The sequence below is a fragment of the Dermatophagoides pteronyssinus genome, unplaced genomic scaffold (genome assembly GCF_027571235.1).
Source record: "Dermatophagoides pteronyssinus isolate colony J.1.1.1.1 unplaced genomic scaffold, Derpt_VIB-CSIC_2022.12 sq0003, whole genome shotgun sequence".
Classification (NCBI taxonomy): Eukaryota; Metazoa; Arthropoda; class Arachnida; order Sarcoptiformes; family Pyroglyphidae; genus Dermatophagoides; species Dermatophagoides pteronyssinus.
Window position 1 is genome coordinate 2,815,030 of NW_027461527.1, and position 25,774 is coordinate 2,840,803.

A 25,774-nucleotide genomic window follows, 5' to 3' on the forward strand; every position below is an offset into this window, starting at 1 on the left:
ATGAATACCAGAATTTTTTTTCGCATTATTCAATGATAATTTATGTCCGAAACAGAAAAATTATTATTATTATTTAAAAATATTTTCCTCATTTGTTTTCCTGTTTTTTTTTTTTAAATTGAAAGTTAAGAGAAAAAAACAACCAAGAGAGAGAGTGAGAGAGTGAGGAAATTTTTTTTTGTTTTCAGTTCTATCGATATGCTGAATAAAGGGGAGGATAATGAAAAATTACGGATTTCATTTCATTCAATTTGTTTTGTATCCTTATCTCTTTTTCAATATTTTTTTTCGCCATTACATTCAATTGTAAAAATAGATAATTTAACTTTTCAACAAACAGAAACAGAAAAACATAGCTTTCCTGTAGTTATTTTGCCAAACTAACTAAACTCTCTCTCTCTCTAACACTCTGTGGATGATGATCAAAAAATAATTCTCTCCCTAACATCAAAAATATATATCCTTCACACTCCTACTTTTGTCTCTTTGCATGTCATCATTATCATCATCAGCGAAAAAAAAATGGTGGTATGTTTTTCTGTTTTAGAAAATGTCGCCATTTATAGTTTTTTTTATATATATTTAAATAAATATTTTTAAAGATAATTTTTTTTTGGCCATGGTGATGATGATATCGGCATGCTTGTTGTTGTTGTTGTTACCATTGATGTTGATGATGTTTGTGTTAGTTTTTTTTTCTATTTGATTTGATTGTTATTCATCGAAAAGTTTTAGTTATTTGAATGTTGTTTGATAAGTTTATAATATCATCATCATCAAATAAATCTTTCTGTATATGATATTCTTTCTTTTTTTGTTGATAGTGTATATTTCTATATCTACAAAACAAAAAACAAAAAAAACTAATATCATTTATAAATGTGTAAATATGATATGTTTTATAAAATTGTTTTTCTGGAAATTTTCCGCTGAATATCTACATATCATTATCATTTTGATTTCGAATGTTTAACCGAATCAATTGATCAAATATAACAAAAAAAAAAAAAAAAAATATCATCCTATCATCCTTCGATTGGATATCATTTTGTTTACGAGAAAAACAAAAACAAAAAATCATTCAGAAAAAAAAATAAAGATAAATCTTGTTGTTGTTCGGTTATATTATTAGGTGATAATATCATGTATCATATCGAAGAAAAGCTTCACGCCCATCATTGATTGTTCATTATTTTTATTTTTTTCAAAAAATCTTCCAAATCTAAAATACATTTATTCAGCTTTTTTTCTGTTTTGTTTTGTTTTTGAACGAAATTCCAATAACAAAATCATTCAATGATTTTTTTGTGTTTCGGTTCAATTGATATATGATGATGATGATCTTTCTTTCTCTATCTCGCTATATATGTTAGTTGTTTAGTTTTTTTGTTGTTTGAAATTTTCTCTCTATGCTTTTTTAAACACACATACACATCATTCACATTTATAAAATGTGCCATGTATGATTGAAAAAAACAACAACAGCAGCAGCAGAAAAAAATACCACCGATTCGGCGAATCAAAAAATAAAATAAAATAACAGACAGCAATAACCCGAATGATGATGATTATGATGATCGAATCACGAATGAACTAAAAAAAAACGTCGATGACATTGTAAAAATCTAGCAGTGGTAACAGGAAAAGCAACATCCAAAACAAAAAAAAAGCAACAAGTGTGTCGCCGCATTTCGATTTGAAAACAAAATATCAACGGCTACAACTTGAATGAATGAATCAATGAATGAAGACTTTGGTTTCGATTTTTTTTTCTTCTTCTTCAAAGCTTCAAGCATTTCTTTTGCTATTTTTGAGGATTGATAATGTTGTTGTTGTTGTTCAATGAAGAAATCAACAACATATACATCAGACTTTTTTGGAATGAATTGATGATCAAAAAAAAACGAAGACGTAGAAGAAAAGTTGTTTGTTGCTGTTGTTTTCGTAAACTACTTTGATGAGTCCAAAAGAAACTTATTTTTGTTGAAAAAAATTAATTCAATTTATCTCATGTATCACGAGCTTTATTTCAGTGTTAAATTATCTGTTGTTTTTGTTCTCGTATTACAGTTATTATTATTATTACAGTTATTTTTTTGTTTTTTTTATTGAGAATGCCATCGATAATGATTATTGAAAATTGAAGATTATTCATTGATCAGCGAAACGATATTTGTGTATAATGTGTGCGACTATTTTACGATAAAGAAATATTACTTATATTCAAAAAGTAAGTATCAAAAAATTATCCAATAAAAAACAAACCTAATTTTGATTTTTTATTTCGTTTTTTTCCTTAGCGACAAACAAACAACGATTGAAGAATGACGTGCAAATATAAAAAAAAACAAAACCAAAAAAATGATGATCAATATGATCATTTCAACCCACACACACTCACAAAACACACACCTGCTTCACATTAATAATCTGATCAACACCATTTAATCGATCAAATTGAGGAAACCAGAACAAAGAAAAAAGTTATTGATTTGAGTAACGGTTGGCATCTTACCAGACATGTATTAGATCCATTTTTTATCGAAATGTTAAAAAAAAATTACCATTATTATTATTATTGATGGTTTTTTTTTGAAAAAAATAATTATTCTAATACTGTCTCGTAAGATGTTGTTCGATTACTTATTGTTCAACATTGGCAAAAGGGAAAACTATTGATTGAAAAAAAAGAGATAAACAAAGCAACAAAAAAGGTATTGTTTTCTTGTTTGAATTTCCATTTTACTTTTATTATTATTATTATTATTATTATTATGATCCTTTACAATATATTCAAATATAGATAAATAAATAAATGAATTGTTTATTTGAAAAAAAACGATTGATTGATTATCATTTTCATTTTCATTTCTTATGATCTAGAAGAATATTTTGGAAAAAAAGTTCAGCATCTACTTCGATATTTGAAAGTGTGGTAAGATTATCGTTATTTGTTGTTGCAATTGCAGTCGTCATTGTTGATGGTGATAATGATGATGATGATTCGGAAATATTTCTATTTTCAACTTCATCTTTTGCCGATTCATTTGTTACCATTGGAACAATATCATTACTAAAATTCGAAATACCTGGAAGAATTTTTGGTGGTGGATTTTTCGATATTATACCGGATGACATAATCTGTGAACTGGTCATTACATCACCGAATTGTACCAGAACATCATTAACAGTAATGGCTAAATTGGATAATGTAGCAATAGCTACAACACGTGCACGAAGTGATTCAAGATTTCGATAAATTTGTTGAACATATGATTGTAATGGACGTAATCGCATTACCAATCGATATTGACGATTTAAATTAGCTTTAGCAATGGCAATACCGATCATTTCGTCAATCTTTTTCAAATCGGTTAACAAAACGGAAAACCGTTCTTCTTGTTGGTCTTGATTTTTTGTATCATCAACTTGTTGTTTATCTTCATCAATTACAATTGATGATGGTGTTTCAACATGATCATCCGATATATAATAATGTTCACCGGAAATTGATTCATCATTATTATTATTTGCGGCTAATAATTTTTCAACCATTTCATCGACACGGATCAATAATTTTGCTGTTGTTTCGATTGGATCTATTGAATGTAATTTTTCATCATCATCGTTATCACTGAATTCGGACGTTCCAATTGGATTGGCATGATTTACAATGAATGAATTATTCAAAATAAATAAAAATAAACAAAAAATCGAAAAAAATTTCATCTTGTTTTTCTTTGTATGTTTGTTTGTTTTATATGTGTGTGTGTGTATTTCGTGAAAGTGGACACAAAGTTCAATTTTTTTTTCTTATTGATGACGATGGCTGGCAATCATAAACACGATCAATTCAAACTGAGGTCAATTCACATTCATTAGCTAAATAAAATTTGATCGGTAAATATCAACCACACAATGATGATCATTAGATTCCGAATGAATAATCCGGATGAACCGGTTTCGTATCGAAGTTGTTTTTGTTTATTCTTATTTTTTTTTGGGATTCATTGAATAAATCGTGACCTGTACACTTCTAACGGTAAATGATTATTATGGTCACTGAACTAAACTTGTTTATCAATCAAAAATTTTATTCAATTTTAACCAACCATAAAAAAAACATCCTTTTAAAAAAAGGTGAAAAAAAATTTTCGAAATTAATTAATGATTTTTTTTTAATTCAATTCAAAATTTATTCAAAGAAAAGTATTTATAAGATTATATATGATGTGCATATGTGTGTATATGATTGTTGTATAAAAAAAACAAACAATATGAATATGAATTTGAACATTAAAATGTGATGATGTTGATTGAAAAAAAAGAAAAGAAAAAGAAATCAAATTAGTGTAATCAAATACAAAAATGCATATGAATATATCAATGAATAAATGAATGAAAAAAAAGAATGGATTAATGTAACATTTTGGTCAATTTACTAATCGATCTGGTTTTTTTACCTTTTCTTGATCCAACAATTATTCCTCCTTTTCTATTATTATTACTAATATTGTTGTTTGGCACACTATTTGTATTATTTATTGCTAAACCCATTATACCATTATTATTATCTAAAGTTTGATTATTATTATTATTATTATTATTATTACTGATCGATTGATAGAATCGTGCATCATATTTAGAATATTTTATGGCCATTGAATCATGATCATTTGAATGATTCAATGATCCAATCAAAGGTAGATCATTATTGGATTGATTTTGTTCCAAACTGCCAACACCGCTGATTGTTGTAGCCACAAACGAATCGATTAATTGTACAATTTCTTTATGACCACAATTTAATGCAACATCTTTAGCATTTCGGCCATAAAAATCTCGATGTGAAATATCGCAACCAGCTTGCAATAGATATACACAGGTTTCATAATGACCTTGTTGTGCGGCCACAAGTAATGGCGATGCACCTTGAGTCGATGATATTGGATTGACTATAGCGCCGGATTCAATCAATAATCGAACCACTTCAATATGACCATTCCAAGCACACATATGTAGAGGCGTTCTACCTTCAGCATCGATGGCGTCAATATTCGTACCAAGTTTTATTAAACAATCAACTAACGTATATGTACCTTGCCAGGCTGCAACATGCAAAGCGGTTCGTCCTTCAAGATCTTTGATTTCTAAATCAACACCAAATCGAACTAAAAATTCAATCGTTTTAACTGCCGTTTCTAGATATTCTTCTGGTCCATTTTTGTACAATGCGGCAAGATTGAAAAACGGTGGTCCTTTTTGTTCCAAGGTGCTGTGTGTGAATGCAACGACACAATAAATTATTGATCGTCCATCAGCATCTTTATAATTCACATCGGCACCTTTAAGGATCAATAATTGAGCCAAATCAAGGTAATAGGATAAAATTGCAATTCTTAACGGTGAATTACCACTATGAGCTATAAGATTTATCGATTTTGGTGTAATCAATGGTTCGCATACTTCGAAATTATTCTTAGCAACAGCCTCATGTAATGCGAGTTTTCCGGATTTATCTTGTGTATGAATCAATTTATCGCCACCAAATTCCACAAGAACTTCAACAGTTTCAAGCGAACCATTAGCAGCGGCCATATGTAATGCAGTTTGACCATTATTGTCTCGATGCATTTCATCACAACCAACAGTAAGCAATAAACTTATTGTCTGTCCCCAGGTTTTCGGTTCATTAGCAGCAAAATGCAATAATGATCGACCAGTTTCGTCAATAAAATCCGTATGCGATCCCCAATACATAAGTAATTTGATAATTTCTGGTGAACAATTGACTAAAATGGCATGTAAAATTGGTGGCATTGAATATCGATCCAATAGTTCGACATCAGCATCATTTTCCAATAATAACTCACACATGTCAAACGAATGTTGCATTAATGCCAAAATCAATGATGAATATCCCCATTGTGGATCACAAACAGCATTAACATCGGCATTAAATTCAAGAAACAATTCGACCAATTTCATGTTGCCTTTTTTAATCGCCCAATACATTGGCGTTTTACCATTGATGAAATTTTGATTGATTATGACATTTCCATAACGGCTTAGAATGCTACGCAATGCTTTTAGATCACATAGATGCATTGCTTGTTCAAATTTTTGATATAATTTGTTTAGATATTCTTTGGATATTTCTGTTTTACTTAAATCTTGATCATCGACAAGAGGATTTTGTTGTTCATCACCATCACTGTCAACAAGACAATCATCATCGATTGCCATCGGTAAACATTGTTTAGTTTTACAATCTTTCAATGAATTTGATGTAGTACTTTCCAACTGGTTTGTTGAATTAATAAACGAACTACTATGATGATGATCATTTGGAACTAATGTTGAATCGAATTTTGTCGATAATTTTCCATGATATTTTTTATCATTACTATGATCTTGTTCGAATGAACTAGTTTTTGGTAAATTTTTATCATTATTATTAAATTTTTCAATATGACTGTAATCAGTTTCGGCATAAATGCCTGGTGTTTGAAGTTCAAATAATTTATTATTTGAATTTGACGATACTTGTGCTTGTCCACTGGTTGTTCCCATTTGTGAATCCGAACGATCTCTTTCATATAACATATCATCTGAAATATCATTTATTGAATCATCATTATCTTGAATGTATTTATTACTAATAGCCAATGCTATCTGTCGATTTTTTGCCACTTGTTCGCTAAGATTCATCATAAATAAATGTGATTGTTCGGCATCGGGAAAATATGATCGACAAATGAATCGTGCTGTACAATGTTTGATATCGCTTAACCATTCAAATAGACTGCCATGTATTAATTTGATTGATTCATTATTATCGGCAAATAAAATCAAATGATGTGCAGCCAAAACATCTAATATTTGTCTCAATGTATCTTCTGTACATTGAAGTTTGGTGATGAGATCAGCAATCGATACTTTGAATGAATTAATTCGTTCTATCGATGAGAATATTGTTTTGAATTCATTTTCCCATTTGGAATTATTATTAAACATATTAGTGAATAGAGCCAAATAAAGACCATTCAATGTGGCACCAACAAAATCTAATTGTTGAACATCGAAAATTTTTTGTACAATACAATCAATCAAAATCTTGACGTACAAAATCGAACCATTACTTTTATGAACAATTTTATTCAACAAATGTTTTGATGTTGATGATGATTGTGATGATTCGTTTGATGTTGTCGGTGTTTGTAGTTTTGTTTGATGTTTGCAAAGATAACCCATTATATCGTTATAGACATTGGATTTTTTTATATCATCAATGACAATTTTACGTGCACCGGAAAACATTTTCGTTATTCCACGATAACGTTTTGGTCTTGCCGTTATTATTACATGTAGCCAATTAGGTAATGCATATAAATTGCTAGCAACTAAATCACAAATATCTGGACGTAAATCAATCGAATCGATTAATAATAGATAACGTTTCGATTGTAATTGATACTTATTTACAATGGTCATATCTTTAGCAAAACTATTCAATAATTTAAGTAAATTTTCACGAAAATTAACATTATAATTAGTTATGGTGTTTGTATTGTTAGGTGATTTAGATGATGATGATGATAATGATGATTTTTGAACATTAAATGTTTCCTGAATTTGTTGATCAAAATAATGAATGAAATCATTTGGTGTTGATGAGGTAAATTTACAGAAGAATGACATCAAAACACGACTTTGAAAACGTTTTGTTTGACTGAGCAATTGCATAAGAAATGTTTTGCCACTACCGGCTTGACCGAATATAACGGTAACATTTTTAATTGTAGGTTGCTGTTGGGATGATGATTGTGGCTGATTATGTTGTTGACCAACTGAATTATTTCCGTTAGAAATGTCAAGAATTTTTTCAATTTTATTAAAAAACCAATCACGCCATATAATGTCATCATCATTACGAATTTGTTGAAGATTTGTTTCTAATTCGGAATCAGATACAGGCGTATCGGTTGATTGCAGTGGTGGTGGTGGTGGTTGTTCAGGAGGTTTTACTATTTGAGCTCGATTATCATCGGATGATGATATTGGAAAACTATTGTCAGCCATTTTATATGTGTATAGACACAAATTATGTAGCGCAAATAAATGTAGATTGTTTTTAGTTTTGTTAAACAAACAAAAAAAAATTGAACGAGAGAATTCAAAATGAAGATAATGAATGTTTATAATGTGTGATACGTGAGAAACAATTATTTAAAATTGAACAACAAAGAAAAATTCAGATTGAATGTAATTTTTTTTAATGATAAGAATAATGTCATTTCAATGGTGATAATCGATTAATTGATTTAGGATTCATATTCTTCATCTTCATTTGTAACATTTAAGCTATCCTGAGCAAGGGCGGCATTTTGCATTTGTAACCATTCTTGTTGTTCAATTAATGCTTGTTCTTGACGAGCTTTAGCAAATAATTCTTGTTGTTGTCGAAGTAATTCTTCTTCAGGTATACCTAAATGTTCCAAACGTGTTGATTGTCGTCGTCGTTTACCTTTACAATCATTCATAACAGATTCGGCATCGGATTTATAATTAGAAAAACCAAGTCGATCAAGTGCTGATAGAACATGTTCAGCTGACATTGTTTTTTTCTGTTGACTTTCACATATTAAATTTGCTTCTGTTGTTATTTTATGAATGAATTCTGAACAACATTGTAATATAAATTCTCTAGAATCGTTGGCTACACGAATATCAGGTACGATTTCTTTGATTAATTTATTAATTGCCGCACGCGGTATCGTAAGTTCATCATCATCTTTATCGTTTGAGGCCATTTGATGTAATCGAATATGATATGGTAGAATTTTTCATCAATAATCAATTTGCACAATTATTATAGATTCATTCGAAACGATAAATTATCAATGTTTGAAAATTTTCTCGATGAAACAATGTCGCTGAATGAAATGTTTTATCCATCCAGTTGGTCAATTCAAACACAGATTAATCGTTATTTTTTCTGTTTTTACTGCCAAACAAACCGAAACCGTAGAAAAACTATATCTAAATGGAATTTAATTCAAAAATGTCGACGATTCGCATTAAAATTATTTTTTTTAAACCAATCAATCACAAACAAAATAAAAAATAGTAAAATTTTGAGTCGCGATATCGCACACTCGCCATCGATTATTGGAACCTCGCAAGACATATATTTTCCTCGTTTTTATTCTTTTTCTCGCTCGCTTTACGAACGGACTGTACACAGAGGATAGGATAACAGAAATTCCACACTTTAAATTTTTTAAATTCTAAAATTTTATTTTATTTTTTGAGAAAAACAGTTAATAAATTCCAAAAACAAATAAAAATAAAAACTAAATCAAAGTAATTTTTCTTTTTCATCTTTATCGGATGTTTGGACTAGATAAAATATGGCTTCATCTTTGAGAAAACTACAGAGGAAAAAAACAAGAATTAATGATTAAATACATTTTTTTTGATGATAAAAACAACAATCAGGATTACCTGTACCAGAAAAATGGAAAAAATGCTGTAGCAAAATGCCAAATGGAATGTGCATCAAATGTGTAGAATATCGGTGCAAAATCAAACAATTCCAACACCAAACAAATGTTAACGAATGCTAAACTAAGAAAACATTTTCGAATGTGTTTACGATGAAAGCGATTAATAAAACACCAGACTAGCCATAAAATTGTACTTGTAATACCTGTGGATTACATTTTCAAAATTAGCTAAGTTAAAATTTTTGCAAAAAACAACATACCAGTCATAATATTGATTTTCATATTATAACCATAATCGAATCGATGATACATTCGAATTAAATGAAATATGTAAAAACCAATGAAAGGTATAGCCAAGGAAATCTGAATTTTTTTGACCTTTAGGTTGAACATTTCGGTGATCATTTTAATAGTTATCGTATATAGTAAATAAATCACAATTAAGTAGGCTGAAAAGTAATCTAATTTCTAGTGAAAAGAAAACAAATTTAGCTTTTGAATTAAATAATTTAAAAAGATTATAAACTAAACCTCAGTTAAGGGTGTTTCACGAGCATGAAATACCATCGACCAAAACCAGGCATTCATCGATATGAATGCTTGTATTCTCCATAAATTATAAAATGGATCATTTGAATATTCACCGAAAATTCGATAATCCTTCCAACAGTATAAATTTGTTGCCAAATTACCAATGGAAAAAATGAATGATGCCGGCTCTTGGATTCCGTACAATCTATAAAATGTCCACTGTTATAAATTTTGGAGAATTAAAAAAAATATAACAAAATTTTCATGAAATCATACTTTTCCATAAAATTGTGGAACAGAATGAACATTCTCATCATTCTGTAATCGATCAATTGTTTGCCATTGTGCTTGTAATTGACATTCGGATTGGCAATCCCATCCGAATAGTTTTAAATATACCGGTTGTCTTGATTCAAATTGTGTCAATAAATTTGGTTCCGAACAATTATTTTGAACACAATCGATGAAAAAATATTGAAACAATCGTAAACGATCACCGAAAGATGCTTGAGCTATATTCATTAAATATCATTAATACTATGTTAAAATAATATTAAAAAATTACCAAAGTCAAATAAAAATATTGCTAAAATGATGATCAATGACTTATCGATCATGGCTATATTTAAAAATGATTCTAGGTGATTAAATTAAAAACATTGCACTAAATTTCCAAATAATTTATTAAATTATTTACAAATGATTTTTTTTTGCATAATGATCCGGAAAGTTTTCGGGAACTGTTTTTGTTTCGACAAGAAATTTTCCGATTCCAATCTTTTCATGTCAAAGGCCGTCTGGTCGAACAAAATTATTCATTACACGCGTGTTTATTTTTGAAATATTTTTTCAAATTCAAAAATGTCAACCAATTCAGAAACCGATTGTATAGAATCTCGAGTTATTGATTTTCTAGAAAATGCTATCGCTTCAACGAATGAAAGTGAAAAAGTATCATTCCTAAATCAGGCTCAAGAATTAGTCATCCATAATGATATTTTGGATAATTTTCTTGATGAAATTCTTGGATTTCAAAATGATAAATTCTCTGAAGTTCGTAAATTTGTTGCTGGTTTTATCGAAGCGACCTGTAAAAAAGATCCGGATTTTTTCCCTAAAATTATTGTCAATTTAAGCCTTATGTTAGCCGATGAAGTTCCCAATGTTTTGAAACGTGTAATTCAGGCTTTAACTCAATTGTATAAAATATTTTTACCATGGATTGCTACGGCCAAAGTAAATGAAGAGGCTGAATCGACTGGCGTTGTTTGGAATCAGATTAAAAATCAAGTTTTCTCGCTGATCGATCTAACCGAAAACGATGGTGTTCGTACACAGTGTGTCAAATTTATCGAAATGGTAATCGTATGTCAGACCAGACGTGATAACTTTTCCAAAGAAGTAGATTTTTCCTTGGATCAAATCGTCAACGTAGATAAAAAACTAATCGACATTGATGCATTGGAAGATGAAGCAAAACAATTGTTTGAACAATTAATCAATTTTCAATCAAAAATTCATATTTCTAGCGTAAATTTAATGGCCACAATGCAAAGTTTATCGTTGATTGCAAGACAACGTTCACGTTTGTTTTTCGACAAAGTTGTCTTATCGTTTGAAGCACTGAGTACGAATCTACCTCCAACATTAGCTAAGTCGCAAGTTAATTCTGTAAACAAACAATTGAAACTTTTAATGTTAATGTTGTTCAAACATCCTTACATTCAATTCTCAAAATATCAATCAAAAATAACGCAAACATTGTTGAATATTGGCGTAAAACAAAGTGAAATAAATCGTTCTATTCAGGATTGTAAAAAACGTGGTATCAAAATCGAAGCCAGCAACAATAATATTGCAAATGAACCGAAACGAATCAAGATCGAAATCGATGAAGATGATGAAGAAATGGAAAATAATAATGGAAATCAAGCACAGGAAAATGAACAACCAAAATTCAATTTGGATACTAGTCTTCATGATTTGTCGCGGAAATTCTCTCGATATGATGCTATTAAAGCTGCCGATATAACAGCCAAAGATCTAATTGGCCGTTTAAATAATCCAAATATTATCTGTGATTTAGTTCTTACATCATTACATTTATTGCCTGATGACTTGACGCCCGAAATGACTAATTTATTCAAAGATTTTTCATTCACGTTGAATGATCCGGCAACCATAGCAAAGAAAATAGCATTTTATTTTACCGGAATGGGTATTGGACCAGGAATCGATGAAGTTATTGCTAAATATATGAATCTATTCGAAACACAATATCATATGAAAATTGATAACGAAACAAATAAAAAAATTACGAGTATGGTTAAAAAATTGATAAGTCGTGAAATGAAAAATCAACAACAAAGTCATAATAAAGTTAAACTTGTACAATCGGGTAAAAAAATGACATCGGCCGTAAAAATTAAACAACTTAAATTGGAAGATATAACTAAACCATTAGAATTGAATGAAAAAATTCGTCATATGGAAAAATGTATCGGACGGATATTGGTATCAAATCAATCGGCTCAATTTTCTGCTAAACAATATGAAAATTATCGTAAAATAATTGGAAAATTGTCCTCCAATTTCGTTACCTTTGATTCATTAAAATCATTGATTAAAGAATATATTTTTCAAGATATTCGTTCTCGATATGATATATTGTTCAATGCTTTATATTTAGAATATATTAATTGTAAATCACTACATAAATCAATGAAATCATATTCGGATTATCTGACTTGGATAATCGAAAGTGTACTGGATACATGCGAACAAAATGATATTGATTTTTTTCTACAAAAACTTTATCTTGAATCACCATTACTTGATGAAAAAGCTATTGAAATGTTTAAGAATTTTGTACTTCATTCCGAAGATTTTGAATCATCATCAACAATATTAAGAATATTAGTTGAAAAAAGACCTGCATATCGTCGAGAATTTCTAAATTGTTTATTACAAATTTGTATTGAAACAGAAAATCCTGAAATTCATCAATCATCATTGGCAATGATTATTGAAATTTATCAGAATTCTAAATTCAATCTAAAAGAAACGGCCGAATCATTTGCATTAGAATGTTTGAATCTATTGAAAAATGATACTTATGGTCCGAATGTATTCGGTTCAAAAGAACCGATTCCCTGGAATGATGAGGCAATTAAAGTTGTATTAGCTGTTTATCTAAAATTATTACCTCTTAATCAAAAATTGATACATGAATTACCGAATGTATATGTAGCCACAAATGCTCATATTAAACGTATTATTCTACGATTAATTCAAGAACCAATTCAAGATATCGATATGAATTCAACGGAAATAATAAAATTTGTTCAGAATGGTTTTATTGAGGGTGCAGAGATTATTGTTTCACGTGTGATACACATACTTACGGATAAACAAAAACCAAGTCCAAAATTGGTTGCCTGTGTTAAGGATTTATATCAGAAACAGAAACGTGTTACCGATGTTCGTTTCCTAATTCCAGTACTCAGTGGATTTTCAAAACGAGAAATTATCGAAATCCTACCACAACTAATAAAATTGAATCCAAATGTCATAAAAGAAGTGTTCAATAGAATACTCGTTTCACATGGTTAGTCTTTCGTACAATTATTTCCTGTTTATTTCTCAATTTAAAAATTTAATTTTTTTTGATTAGATCCATCGTATCAAAGTCCAATTTCACCTGCCGATCTCATGATTGCATTGCACAATATTGATCCATCCAAATGTGATTTGAAGACAATCATAAAAGGTAAATCATAAATCACATAAGAATATACCCTTTTCTTATTGTTTTTTTTTCAAAATAGCCATACATTTATGTTTTGAAGAGAAATCATTGTTCACTGCCGAAGTTCTTGCTATTGTTATGCAAATGTTAAGTGAACAAAATCCATTACCAACATTATTGATGCGTACAGTTATACAAACATTAGGCCATTATCCAAGATTAATTAGTTTCGTTATGAATAACATTCTTCAACGTTTAATATTGAAACAAGTTTGGAATCAAAAAAAAGTATGGGAAGGTTTTATTAAATGTTGTCAACGAACATTACCACAAAGTTTTCCTGTACTATTACAATTACCACCAATTCAATTACAATCGGTATTTCAAACAAGTCCAGAAATTCGTCCATCATTGATTAATTATCTACAACAAATGAATGAACAACAAGTTGCATTAATACCACAATCATTATTGGATATAATATTATCATCTGAATATGATATGAATGCTAATAATAATCAAATGCATGATTCGGATGGCTATCGACCACCACCACCATCACAACAACAACAACCAATCGAATCAATAACCGATATTGTTGATTCTTAATTTATAATTTTGACAAAAAAAAAATTATAATTGTAAAATGAATGATTCTTTTATTTTTTTCAAAAATTAATTATTAAAAAAATACGTTTTTTTTTGTGTTGGGATTTTTTTTTGTTACAAATCTTTTTTTTTGTATTGTTTTCAATACATCAAAATATGAAAATTAAAATAAAAAAAAATTTCGATTTCATCGATCCATTCACAAAATCACATTCATCTTGTTTGAGCATCATAAGCATTTTGAAATTTTGAATCGAATAAAAAAAAATCATTTGATCGTCGTTGTATACATAATACATCCAATGTATTTGATGTAACAACGATGAAGATGATGATGACCTAAAGGATGCCATGATCAGTTTGTACAAAATATATGTGTGTGTGTGTGTGTTTGTTTGTTTGTTTGTATTTATGTATGTAAGAAGAAACCAGGTATTTCTAGAAAAACTAGAATTTTGTTATTTTTTTAGGGTAAACAAGGACACATACATTTCTTTCAATTTGAATAGTAAAGTGACCGTCATCGACAAAAAAAAAGTGATCATAATCGTAACTTTTCAAAGTCATCATTTGTTATCATCTTGCTGTTGTTGTTGTTGTTGTTGTGGATGTTCATATAAGAATGAATAAATAAATTTTACTTAAAACCTGAAATAGGGTTGTAAAATAGGTTTGGTTGTTTGGTAAGTTGGTCAACAAATCAGTATTCAGTAAGGGTTATTCTTTTTTGGTTTACAAAAAAAGTCTTTTTTTGCTTTGTTTTTTGTTTGGTAGAAGGAAAATAAACCCGAAAAGGAAACGATTCACATAATAAGATTGTGTGTGTGTGTGTGTGGAAATTTGTTGTGTAACAGGTGTGTGGATGGTTAATATCGAAGCCAAGGAAATACAAAGGAAAGAAGAAAAAACTAAAGAAAAAAAAATAAAACATGAATGATTGATATTCAGGATGGGTTAATTATTTTTTGCTTTGTTTTTTTCCAGAAAAAAAACTATTTCTCTTTAATTCTGTTTTTTTCCTGGTTATTCATTCATTATTTCCTATTCCTGGTTTATTATCATTATCATTATTTCTGTCCTTTTTCTTGATTTTCGTTGGAAAAGTGATCATGACGATAACAACAACAAAAAAGTATTCAATAAATACTGAAATTAGCTTTAAAAGCATTATAAAGAATTTCTGTTTTGGTTTTGTTTCATTTCTCGGTCATCGAGGTCATCATGAGAAAACATTTTAGAAAAAAAAACACGGATGATGATGTATGTTATTCATAATGATTATCATTATCAACCTTAATAATAATCCTGTCGGTAATCATGATGATGAGGTCAGGATTATTTAGCGATGGAATTCATGAGGTAATCATCGAAGAGAGAAATAAAGAGAACGAAAGAAAATCAATTTTTTTTTGTTTCCTTGTGTTGTGTTGTAAGTATATCGACAGAAGATCGACAGAATATAAACGGGGTAAAACAAAAAAACAAAATAAATAATAATAATTCAAGTTTCTATCATCTAAGAGTAATCATGAATGATGTATCAACCTGAATGATGTTCATGGTAAATTCTGTTCTACCGAAAAAAAAGTTATTAAATCATAATCTCAATAATAATAATAATAATAATAAATATTCAAAGAAAAAGAAATAGGAAAATAAAAGAATAAATATTATGTGATCGATAGATAGATAGATTGAATGATTTGATAGAAAAAAAGAATAAATATATTCCAAATGATTAGATGATAATGATGATAGAATTTGTGAATGAATTTTTGATGATTATAAAATATATACAAAATGATTAATTTTTTTGCATTTTGTTGAAAAAAAAATTATTTTTTATGAATTTTTTTGTTATTATCACCACCACCACCACCAATATGTTTCTTTGAATTATTGTTAAATTCTTTTTGATCCATATGTAATAATCGATCAAATTGATTGGTTGGAAAATCAATCCTTGGTAATAATGGTTTTCCATAATTGTTCATATTTTGTCGATTATGATTATAATAATCGTTCATTTGATGATGATGATTATGATGATGATGATGATGGTGATTATGATGGTGATGATGATGATGTCCATGAACAGTAGCAGCCGCCATTGATGCAGCAGCGGCTGCTACATTTGTAGCAGCTACCACTGATGATCTTGAATAATCTTTACGAGAATTTGGTGGCGAGCCGATTGACAGCTTGCTAAATTTCAGACAATCAATCTCGTCTAAAATATGAAAAACGGAAAGAAATTAAAATTTTTTTTAAAAAATTAATAATTAATACATAACAAAAACGTTAAAATTAACTAATTAATCAATCAATCAATTAAATACATGCACAATATTTGAATGATAATTATCGTTAACATTGGCCATGGATGATTCAATGTCAATAATATTAATCATTATTATTATTATACATTGCCAATGTCAATGATTATTTTCTACGCACTCACAAACACACAACTATCTATCATTATCATCAACATAATCAGAAGAACAAAAAATACTTTTATCCTTGAAAGTTAACAATAATTTTATGATGCGAAACCGGTAAAAATGAAATAAATCAAACCAATATTATTATTTTCAATTTATACAAAACGGTGACATTGAATGTCACCAATTAAATATAGATTTTTTAATTGAAAAAAATTGATTAAAATAAACCAGAACAAAATGTATAAATCATTATAGATTATAGATTTGATTTCAAAAACAATATCTGAAAATTTCATCATTAATATGCATAGATTCAATATTTCAATTCTAAATCCTCGTGATAATCTCTTAATATAAAAATTTCTTCTTTTTGATTTCCAAAATGTAATGAAATCGATTTTTTTTTTGTACAATGAATTTCAAGGGAAAGTTTTCTTATTTTCAAGAACAAAACATCATTGATATGCACTGTTAAAAATGGTATGACTTTATAAGTTCATAAAGTGGAAGTGTGGACTTATAAGTTCACATTTTTTCTTGTATGAAATTATAAACTCACATTATTTCTCGTATGGAGTTATAAAATCACAACGTTTTTCGTATGAGTTTAAAAATTCGAATTTTGGATTTTATTTGTAATTAAAAACTCATAATGTTTTTCGAATGGACTTATAATCTCACATGGTTTCTCGTATGAAGTTATAAACTCACAACGTTTTTCGTATGGAGTTATAAAATCACAACGTTTTTCGTATGACTTTAAAAATTCTAATTTTGGATTTAATTTTATTTTTTTAAAATTAAAAACTCATAATGTTTTATGAATGGAGTTATAAACTCACATGGTTTTTCGTATGAAGTTATAAACTCATAACGTTTTTCGTATGAGTTTATAAGCTCACAATTCCTTAAAGTGAAGTTAAAAAATCACAATTTTGGATTTTATTTTATTTTTTCAAATTACAAACTCACAACGTTTTTCGTATGAGTTTATAAGTTCACAATTCCTTAAAGTGAAGTTATAAAATCACAATTTTGATTTTATTTTATTTTTTCAAATTACAAACTCACAACGTTTTTCGTATGAGTTTATAAGTTCACAATTCCTTAAAGTGAAGTTATAAAATCACAATTTTGATTTTATTTTATTTTTTCAAATTACAAACTCAAAAAAATTTTGATTTTTGGACTTGGAAAATTTTTTTGAAAAATTTTGAATTCATGTGGAGGCGACGAGCGCCCTCATAATTGAAATTAGCTGTTAGGGTTCTGTTTTGATTATTTAAACTACTGTTCGATTAGTTGTTATTCATTATTTTTGTTAAGTGTGGTTCGTTTACAAAATTTGGTTATCAGGTTTGTTCATTGAATATGATTGTTGTTTATGTCTAACTTGTTCCATGTTTTTTCCTAATCTCATTGGTTTTGTTTTAAGTATTTTTTATCACTACCTACAATAACACCGAATCAAGCTAAGATTGAGAAAGAATGACATTTATGTTGGGGATGTTCGATTGCTATCTGTCTCAACTTCAATGCCGACAAGTGTCGAATGAATGCAAAGATTCTAATTTACTTTATTTGTCCATTTGATCACGAGGTCATAATCTATAAAGATGGATCGAACAATGAAAACCAAGTCGGGTTCTCTTTTCATGTTCCTGAGCCGATTTCTATTGATAAATTTCTATTAGCCTTGTTTAATAATTATAATAATTAATAATATATCTTTAAATGAAAAATAATTAAAAACTTCAATAATTTAATTTAATTTCACTTGCGCATCAAGATTTTTTTAATAAAAAAAAAAAAACGCTTGCGTATAGGGGTTTTTATTTTTATTTTAAAAACCTCACATTTTTTCTCGTATGAAGTTATAAACTCACAACGTTCTCGTATGAGTTTATAAGCTCACAATTCCTTAAAGTGAAGTTATAAGTTCATAAAGTGGAAGTGTGGACTTATAAGCTCACAATTCCTTAAAAAGTCATACCATTTTTAACAGTGTGGTCAAGTTCAACAATATAATTTTCATGGTAAAATAATCATTTTTTCAGTGTCAAGAACTACATTCTTCTTGAAACTATGATAATGTGTATGAACAAAATATCATCATTATACAACAACAATGAAAAAGGATTCAAATTGATTTGAAATGCGGAAACTTTTCTTTAAAACAAAAAAAAAATGCCATCATCAACATCATTATTATTAGAACATTTATGTATGTTATGATGACCCGGGCATCAACAGAAACAACAACAACAAAATCAAGGACAAACCTAGTATTCGCAACATTCATTTTCATGGTCAAATATGAATTAAAATTCATTTAAATACGGACATCATCTGTATCTCTTTCTATTAATTCAAAAAAAAAAAAAAAAATAAAATATTCAGGAAACAAAGAAAAGAAAAACAGGAACAACCGGACTGATGATATGTGATTGTAAGCTTCAAACAACAACAACATTTTTTTTCATTCATTACAAAATGATAAAGCAAAATGAAAAAAAACTAGTTATCTAACCTGTGACCTATTCTCTTCTTCCCCTTTTAATTTCTTACTTTTTACTTCTTCATAATATTCAACATTCGTGAAAAATGGCGACATTATATAATACAGATCATACTTGCCCTGAACTTGATAACAATCACTCATTTACAAAAGAGAGAGAGAAAGAGGCAAGATAAATTTCATTCATTGAATTTGAAAAAAAAACCACAGAAGGACAAAAAAAAATCCCTTACAACAACAGCCAATTTGAGAATGAAGAAAACAACATTTGAGGGACAGAGAAGAAAAAAAAACAACTATCTTAACGGAAAACATTCTATACTCTACTTTTATATAAGTCTGTGTCCGTATATGTTTCTTTGTTGTTGTTGTTGTTGAATGAAACTAGATCTCTTTTAAAACTTATCTTTTTTGAAATATAAAAAGTAAATATATCAACAACAAAAAAAACTTAACTTTCCAAGATCAAGGCTGATGATCACCGGCGGCCATCATATATAAATGTTTTTGTTAAAAAAAATATATATATATCGGGTTATGAAAACGGATCAAACAAACATATATAATGTATATTAATGTGTGTGTGTGTGAGGTCATTATCATCATCAAGTATGAAAGAGGACAAGGAAGAGAACTAAAACTTTGATGATGATGATGATGATGATCAGGATTTGTGGAATGAATTTTTGAAAATGTATGTCATTAAGAGAAGAAAAAAAAATAAGAGAAAACAACAATCTTAACATTTTAAGGATTAGATGATAATTCCAGCAAAAACAATTTATCATCATCCTTTTTGGATTATCATTCATTTATCATTCATTTCGTTTATTCAAATACCATCATCATTATCATTATCGTTGGTTGGTTGAACGGTTGTCATTTAAGGATACATTTTTGGACTAGTTTGATAATGACAATCAATTATCATCAGTTTATGGCACACAGTTGGCAACAACAAGTTCCTTTACTTGATTATGACCAATATATATAAAAACAATCGGAATAAGATTCAAAAATGTTTCAAAAAAAAGGGTTTGACATTCAGAAAAAAAACTGTCAACAATGATTATTGATCAACGAAAGTAATAAACATTTTTTTTGAGAAAATAGAATCATTCAAAAAAAAGAATGTTTCTAAATTTGGAAATCATTTGTTCACAAGAATTTTTGTTCTTTTTTTCTTTTCTTCTCAAAAATGTTAATTAGTATCACACACACACACAAGGGTGACTGACTGAATGACCGATTGGCTGAAATCGATCGATAGATCAATTGATTGATTGACGGAGATTGTGTTAAACGAATAAAAAAAACAAGATATTTTTTTCCTTTTATTTTCAAGTTCATTGCGATCAAATTTGACATGATTGAATGAGGATAGTTACAAAAAAAAATAAATAAATATTATTAACATTGTCAATTTTGATCATTGCCAAGGGCAACTTTACCTTCAAAACAAAAATGATTTAAAAAAAATTTGTATCAAACAAAACAAAAATGATAAAAAAATTTGATACAATTTTTTCTTCACTCTCTTCACTTTTTCCTTATGATCGACCATTTATTTATTTATAAATACAGTGAATAGCGGAAGTATGCAACATTAACCGATATCGGTATTTATTTTCGAATGTTTTCAAATATCGCTTTTCCCCTTTCTGTACTGAACATTTGTTTTTTCAAATAGAAAAAAAAATTTTAATTAAAAAACAAATAGCAAGGTCATAATAGATTCATCAAAAAATTTAAAAACAACAAATTAAAAAGTGAAAGCCATCCAGAAAAGAAAAAAAAACATTTATGGAAATGATAATTTGTTACTACAGATAATTTCGTTTTTTTTCAAATTGAAATTATTCATTCGTGATTATTTTTTGCTGCTGTCTGTAATGATATAAATAAAGGATTGTAAATTTCAGAATGAAATTCACCCTCCTTTTGATATCACTTTCTTTTTCTCAATGATCTGATGATAATTGTTTTTGTTCAATAGAAAAAAAGGGGGATAACTATCATTAGAAGGGGGTAAATATTATTGCCAAGTTTTTTTTCTTCCTGTCCTTCTCTTAAAAAAAAATAGTCATCAGGAAAAATTCAAGATCATCAAATTCGAAGGTTTTCTTTCTTTTTCAATTTTCAATTCAAACATTGTACATGTTTTTTTTTATAATTTGATTGATTGATAATTATTGTTTTTTTTCTATTCAATTCAAATCAATAAATATTAATATAAGTGTGAATAAGAGAAACTTACATGTAGTACGCATTTTATCGGATCGAATCATTGGAAATGAAATTTCAATAAGATTTCTTCTTATGAATTTGTTGTTGTCAGATGATATTCAATGATGTAATCAAAATGAACAAGATTATTATTTTTGATACAGAATTCACAAATTTCATTCGAATAACACAAACACCAAACAATTTTCATTGAATAAATTCATATTTTTTAATTCAAATAAGTTTAGAAGAAAAATAAATTGAAAAAATTGAAAAGCCAGGTAAACAATATTCGAATGTTTTCATCATCATCATTTGTCGAATGATATATATGTGTGTGTGTGGATAGCATGTGAGTATGTTTTTTTTTCTGGATTCAAATGGTGGTCGTCATCGAACATCATATATAACCATCATCATCATCATCATTATTATCACTACAAACAAACATCATATAGACCACTAGTTCTAGTTTTTTTTTCTTTCATCAATGTCTTCTGTTCTATATGTATGTATGTGTAATATCATCAAATGTTGTGTATATAATAAAAAAAAATCTGAATCCTAAAACAACATTACATGTTTTCGAATGTTGTTGATGATGATGAATTAAAACCAAAGGTAGTCAAAAACTTGATTTCGGGTAATAGAAGAAAACAAAAAAAAAATTTGAAATTTGAAATTGATTGTGACATGAGAATAGAATGAAGAATAATGATGAAAGGGGGGTAGATCATTTTTTTAAATATTCGAACAGTGTGTGTGTTTGTGTGGTAGTAGCATTAATGTTTCAATCAATGACAACTTGTTGATAGATAAGATATGGTTTGCCTTTTTCTTTCGTCATCTCTATATGGATCTTCACTTTGGATTATGCTACTATCACTCGACAATATACGCCTTACTTTCTCTCTCTCCTTCTTTGGATTTTTCAGAATGCAAAAGGAAAGAGAGAGAGAGAAAGAAAGAAATCTGATCGAATGTTTGTTCAAATCCGCTCAACAATATTTTAGTTACAAGGTTCAAATCAATTTTTTTTTTCTTCTTTTTCTTTTTGGTTTCATTTACCGCTAACTATTTATTATATATTTGAAACAAAATTATCATTTTTAAAAGTATATATTACACCTGGTCTTCAAACAAACCGGTAAAATTGCACAGCAAAGTAAAATAACAAAACAAAAACAAAAAATTGGTCCCTTTTGGTTGTTTTTACAGTTCCGCTTGCATGTCATAGGAACAGATGCAAAAGTAAAAAAAAAGGTTGACTCTCTCTTTGTGTGTGTATAGTTATTGCAATTTTCAATGTCAATCTTTGACTCTCACTAGTTTTTTTCCCATTTATATGAATGACATAACTTTCTCTTCCCGGTTTTTCTTTTTTTTTCATTTTGATTTTGATTTTGAATGATTCAAAATACACCAGAAACATAGATCCAAACATCATTGTTTCATCATGTCCCAAATTTTTTTTCTTACAGAAAATATTTCTGGTTATAGTTTGTGTGATTAACCGAAAACGACCTTCTTGACCTTTACCTCATTATTATTTTTTGTTGCTTTCTTTCTTTACAAATGGACAGCTGTGTAACAAACATAACGGATAGATATTTTGGAAAAATGAAAAAATTCAAAAAAAAACAGTAGTTTTTTTTCTAAATAATTTTTTGGCAAGAAAATTTTATATTCGGATGAAAATCCAGAAAAGAAAGTAAAAGAAAAAAAGAAAAAATTTTTGAAAATGAAAATTTCAAGGGTGTGTTTTTTGTTTTGTATTATGTAGAAATCCAGAAAATGTTTCTTATTTGAAAGACAGATGAAATCCAAAAAAAACAAAAAACAAAAGAACGGAAAAAGGCGAGCAAATGGTGAAAGTGATAACAACAACAAAAATCTTTTACTGACAGGATTTGGGCACGGCCAGATCCAAATTCAAAAACAAATCTAAACTTATAAACCATAAAGAAGGCACGAGACTGGCACACGACACATCTTTTTTTTTGTTTTGTTCTTTGAAATCTCAATTTGGGATCCAAATTTTCATTATGAATATTTCCCTATTGAAAAAAAACGTATAGCAAGCGCGTGGCCAAATACTAACCTTGAATTTTCATCATCATTTTTCTTTCTGTGTTCAGACATCTTTCTGTATTGGAAATTTTTATCTGTTTCTATTCCAAAAACGGGAACAATCAATTTGGAACAACAGGAAAGACATATGTCCATTAAGCCATTTGCCAGTAAAGCAGCAGACCAGCAGCCTTTTTTTGTCGACATTAAACAACATCACCAGGTTTATTTTTCGTTCCAATTGGTCAGTCAGTGATGATCATCATTGATGTCTGACCATTAAGGTCAAACGAAATAAAATAGATCAAAAAAACAAAAAAAAATCTTGGATTCAAAAAAAAACTAGGTTCCATAATAAAGATTCTATTCATTCATTCATTTATCAGGCTGACAACATTCAATCTCAATCCATCACAAACGAAAAAAAAATCCTCTACAAACTCATGATAAATGGACAACAACAAAAAACTTATTTTAGGTCATAAGTTTGTTATATGAGATTTTTTTGATGAAAAAAAGCGTGCAAAAAAACGTGCCGAACATAAATTCATGAATTCATCGACATTTGATAATCGAGAATGTTGAATTGAACATTTTATAAACTTGAACAGCAAAAAGGTGAAACGAAAGAGTTGATTGACCTAAACGAGTTCATTATTATTATTTCTTTTTTCACCATTTTTTTTTTCTTTGTTAGTTATTCATTCAATTTTTTTTCAAAATTGAAATGTTTGGACTTCATTATTATTATTATTAGCTGCAAGCTGCAACAAGTACAAAGATTTTTTTTTCTGGCTAAAAGATTTGTAGGCTGTTGTCGTTGACCAGAAAATTGTTTTTTTTTGTTGGGCATCAAAGGATTTTATAACAAGACAATAAAGTGTTTGAAACAAGAAGAAATTGAAGCCTGAATGGACAATGGTCAATCTAATCTTGTCTACTGCAGCAAAAATAAAAATATAACGGGACCATTTGCTTTTTTCTCTAATCTTTCTCTTTTCAACAAAAAAAATAATATTGGTTATTATTTGACCATAAGGTCCACACAGATGATGATAATTCAAGGTCATTCACGGTATTCTTGGAAAAAAAATCCATACAAATAAGCCAGTCGTGTGTTGTGATTTGTCGCGTGTGTACCCATTGTGGTAACATTGATTTACAGAAATAGGGAAAAACGAAAAATCTCCTCAAAGCAAAACAATAAAAGTGAGAGAGAGAGAATGAGAGAAAGAAAGCCAACAGGAAGCCAGGTTGATGATGTCAATAAAGTAAAGTGAAGTAAAGTTGAACAAATAAAACAAGCAAGCAAGCAAGCAAATCAAACATACCAATGGTCAGAAAAGCTCACGCGACTTGCTCGTGTATATGCCAAATGTGTTTGGTCCCGTTAATTTTTTTTTTTTTTTTTTTGACTGTGCAAATGTAAAACCAAAAGGTGCACAATAAAAATTGAAATCCAAATTTAGAAACAACATTTGAAGAAAAAAAACGGGCATCTGCCTATAGGCCAGATAGGCTTCTGTTAAAGGAAAAAAAATTATATATTTTTTCATTACATGTTCACACACACACACAAACATATGACCTTTATTGGTTATAAATACAAGCTAAAAATACACTATAGGGTCCTAGGGTCAAAATCCGAGCCAACAAAAAAAAAAAAGAAAGAAAAGAAAAAATCTTTGCAATTATCACACACACACAATCATCAATTGAAATCCAATGATTGTCCTATTCGTATTTTCAACATATACATTATTTTTCTTCAATGACCAGCAGATGATGATGAATACTCAAAATAATAATAAAAATAAAAAAGATGAAATTAAAATTCAAACAAAAAAAAAAGAAAAAAAAATAAAACTTTTATGTACCGGAATAGGTCAAATGGTCAATCAATTTTGACCAAACTAAAAAAGAAAACTAACTAAATTAAACGAAAAATTTAAAAATTTAAAGCTTAATACCATCGATACTAGATGGAGTTAGTGAATGATTGAAAAAAAATACAGAATCTTGAATTTTTTTTTTTTTTTTGATTGTTGGTTTGTGGCATAAGAGAGCCGGTTTTTTTTGTTATTGTGTGTGTGGTGTAATATGTTCTCAATATTTT

At 28.5% G+C, this 25,774-nt stretch overlaps 6 protein-coding genes and 1 long non-coding RNA gene across 8 annotated transcripts; 2 read left to right on the top strand and 5 right to left on the bottom strand.

Moving 5' to 3' along the window:
* Nucleotides 1-2,765: 2,765 nt before the first annotated feature.
* LOC113793668 (uncharacterized) lies at nucleotides 2,766-4,075 on the bottom strand. Its single transcript, XM_027343730.2, has one exon. It carries the CDS (start codon nucleotides 3,727-3,729, stop codon nucleotides 2,866-2,868), a length of 864 nt encoding a protein of 287 aa, XP_027199531.1. The 5' UTR covers nucleotides 3,730-4,075; the 3' UTR covers nucleotides 2,766-2,865.
* An 85-nt stretch (nucleotides 4,076-4,160) lies between these two features.
* LOC113793663 (uncharacterized) lies at nucleotides 4,161-8,238 on the bottom strand. The gene has a single exon (XM_027343725.2). The coding sequence runs from the start codon at nucleotides 8,080-8,082 to the stop codon at nucleotides 4,417-4,419; it is 3,666 nt and encodes a 1,221-aa protein (XP_027199526.2). The 5' UTR covers nucleotides 8,083-8,238; the 3' UTR covers nucleotides 4,161-4,416.
* Nucleotides 8,239-8,253: 15 nt separating this feature from the next.
* Nucleotides 8,254-9,198, bottom strand: NC2beta (negative cofactor 2beta). The gene has a single exon (XM_027343731.2). It carries the CDS (start codon nucleotides 8,811-8,813, stop codon nucleotides 8,325-8,327), a length of 489 nt encoding a protein of 162 aa, XP_027199532.1. The 5' UTR covers nucleotides 8,814-9,198; the 3' UTR covers nucleotides 8,254-8,324.
* A 75-nt stretch (nucleotides 9,199-9,273) lies between these two features.
* PGAP3 (Per1-like protein PGAP3) lies at nucleotides 9,274-10,773 on the bottom strand. Its single transcript, XM_027343728.2, has 6 exons — nucleotides 10,606-10,773; nucleotides 10,317-10,552; nucleotides 10,041-10,259; nucleotides 9,770-9,977; nucleotides 9,508-9,712; nucleotides 9,274-9,434 (listed from the first exon to the last, which is right to left on the bottom strand). Exons 1-6 carry the CDS (start codon nucleotides 10,655-10,657, stop codon nucleotides 9,362-9,364), a joined length of 993 nt encoding a protein of 330 aa, XP_027199529.2. The 5' UTR covers nucleotides 10,658-10,773; the 3' UTR covers nucleotides 9,274-9,361.
* A 32-nt stretch (nucleotides 10,774-10,805) lies between these two features.
* Nucleotides 10,806-14,501, top strand: Sym (symplekin scaffold protein). The gene is made up of 3 exons (XM_027343726.2): nucleotides 10,806-13,647; nucleotides 13,714-13,809; nucleotides 13,868-14,501. The coding sequence occupies exons 1-3, from the start codon at nucleotides 10,902-10,904 to the stop codon at nucleotides 14,395-14,397; spliced, it is 3,372 nt and encodes a 1,123-aa protein (XP_027199527.2). The 5' UTR covers nucleotides 10,806-10,901; the 3' UTR covers nucleotides 14,398-14,501.
* Nucleotides 14,428-22,239, bottom strand: LOC142646403 (uncharacterized). Of its 2 annotated transcripts, none has more exons than XM_075825240.1 (2): nucleotides 21,620-22,239; nucleotides 14,428-16,627 (listed from the first exon to the last, which is right to left on the bottom strand). In XM_075825240.1, exons 1-2 carry the CDS (start codon nucleotides 21,648-21,650, stop codon nucleotides 16,233-16,235), a joined length of 426 nt encoding a protein of 141 aa, XP_075681355.1. In that variant the 5' UTR covers nucleotides 21,651-22,239; the 3' UTR covers nucleotides 14,428-16,232. The 2 variants fall into 2 exon arrangements, with proteins under 2 accessions (XP_075681355.1, XP_075681356.1); XM_075825241.1 differs by lacking the exon at nucleotides 21,620-22,239 and adding an exon at nucleotides 16,741-16,819.
* LOC142646404 (uncharacterized) lies at nucleotides 17,316-18,615 on the top strand. Its single transcript, XR_012847351.1, has 2 exons — nucleotides 17,316-18,200; nucleotides 18,280-18,615. It is a non-coding gene; the product is annotated as an uncharacterized LOC142646404 (long non-coding RNA).
* Nucleotides 22,240-25,774: the final 3,535 nt, after the last annotated feature.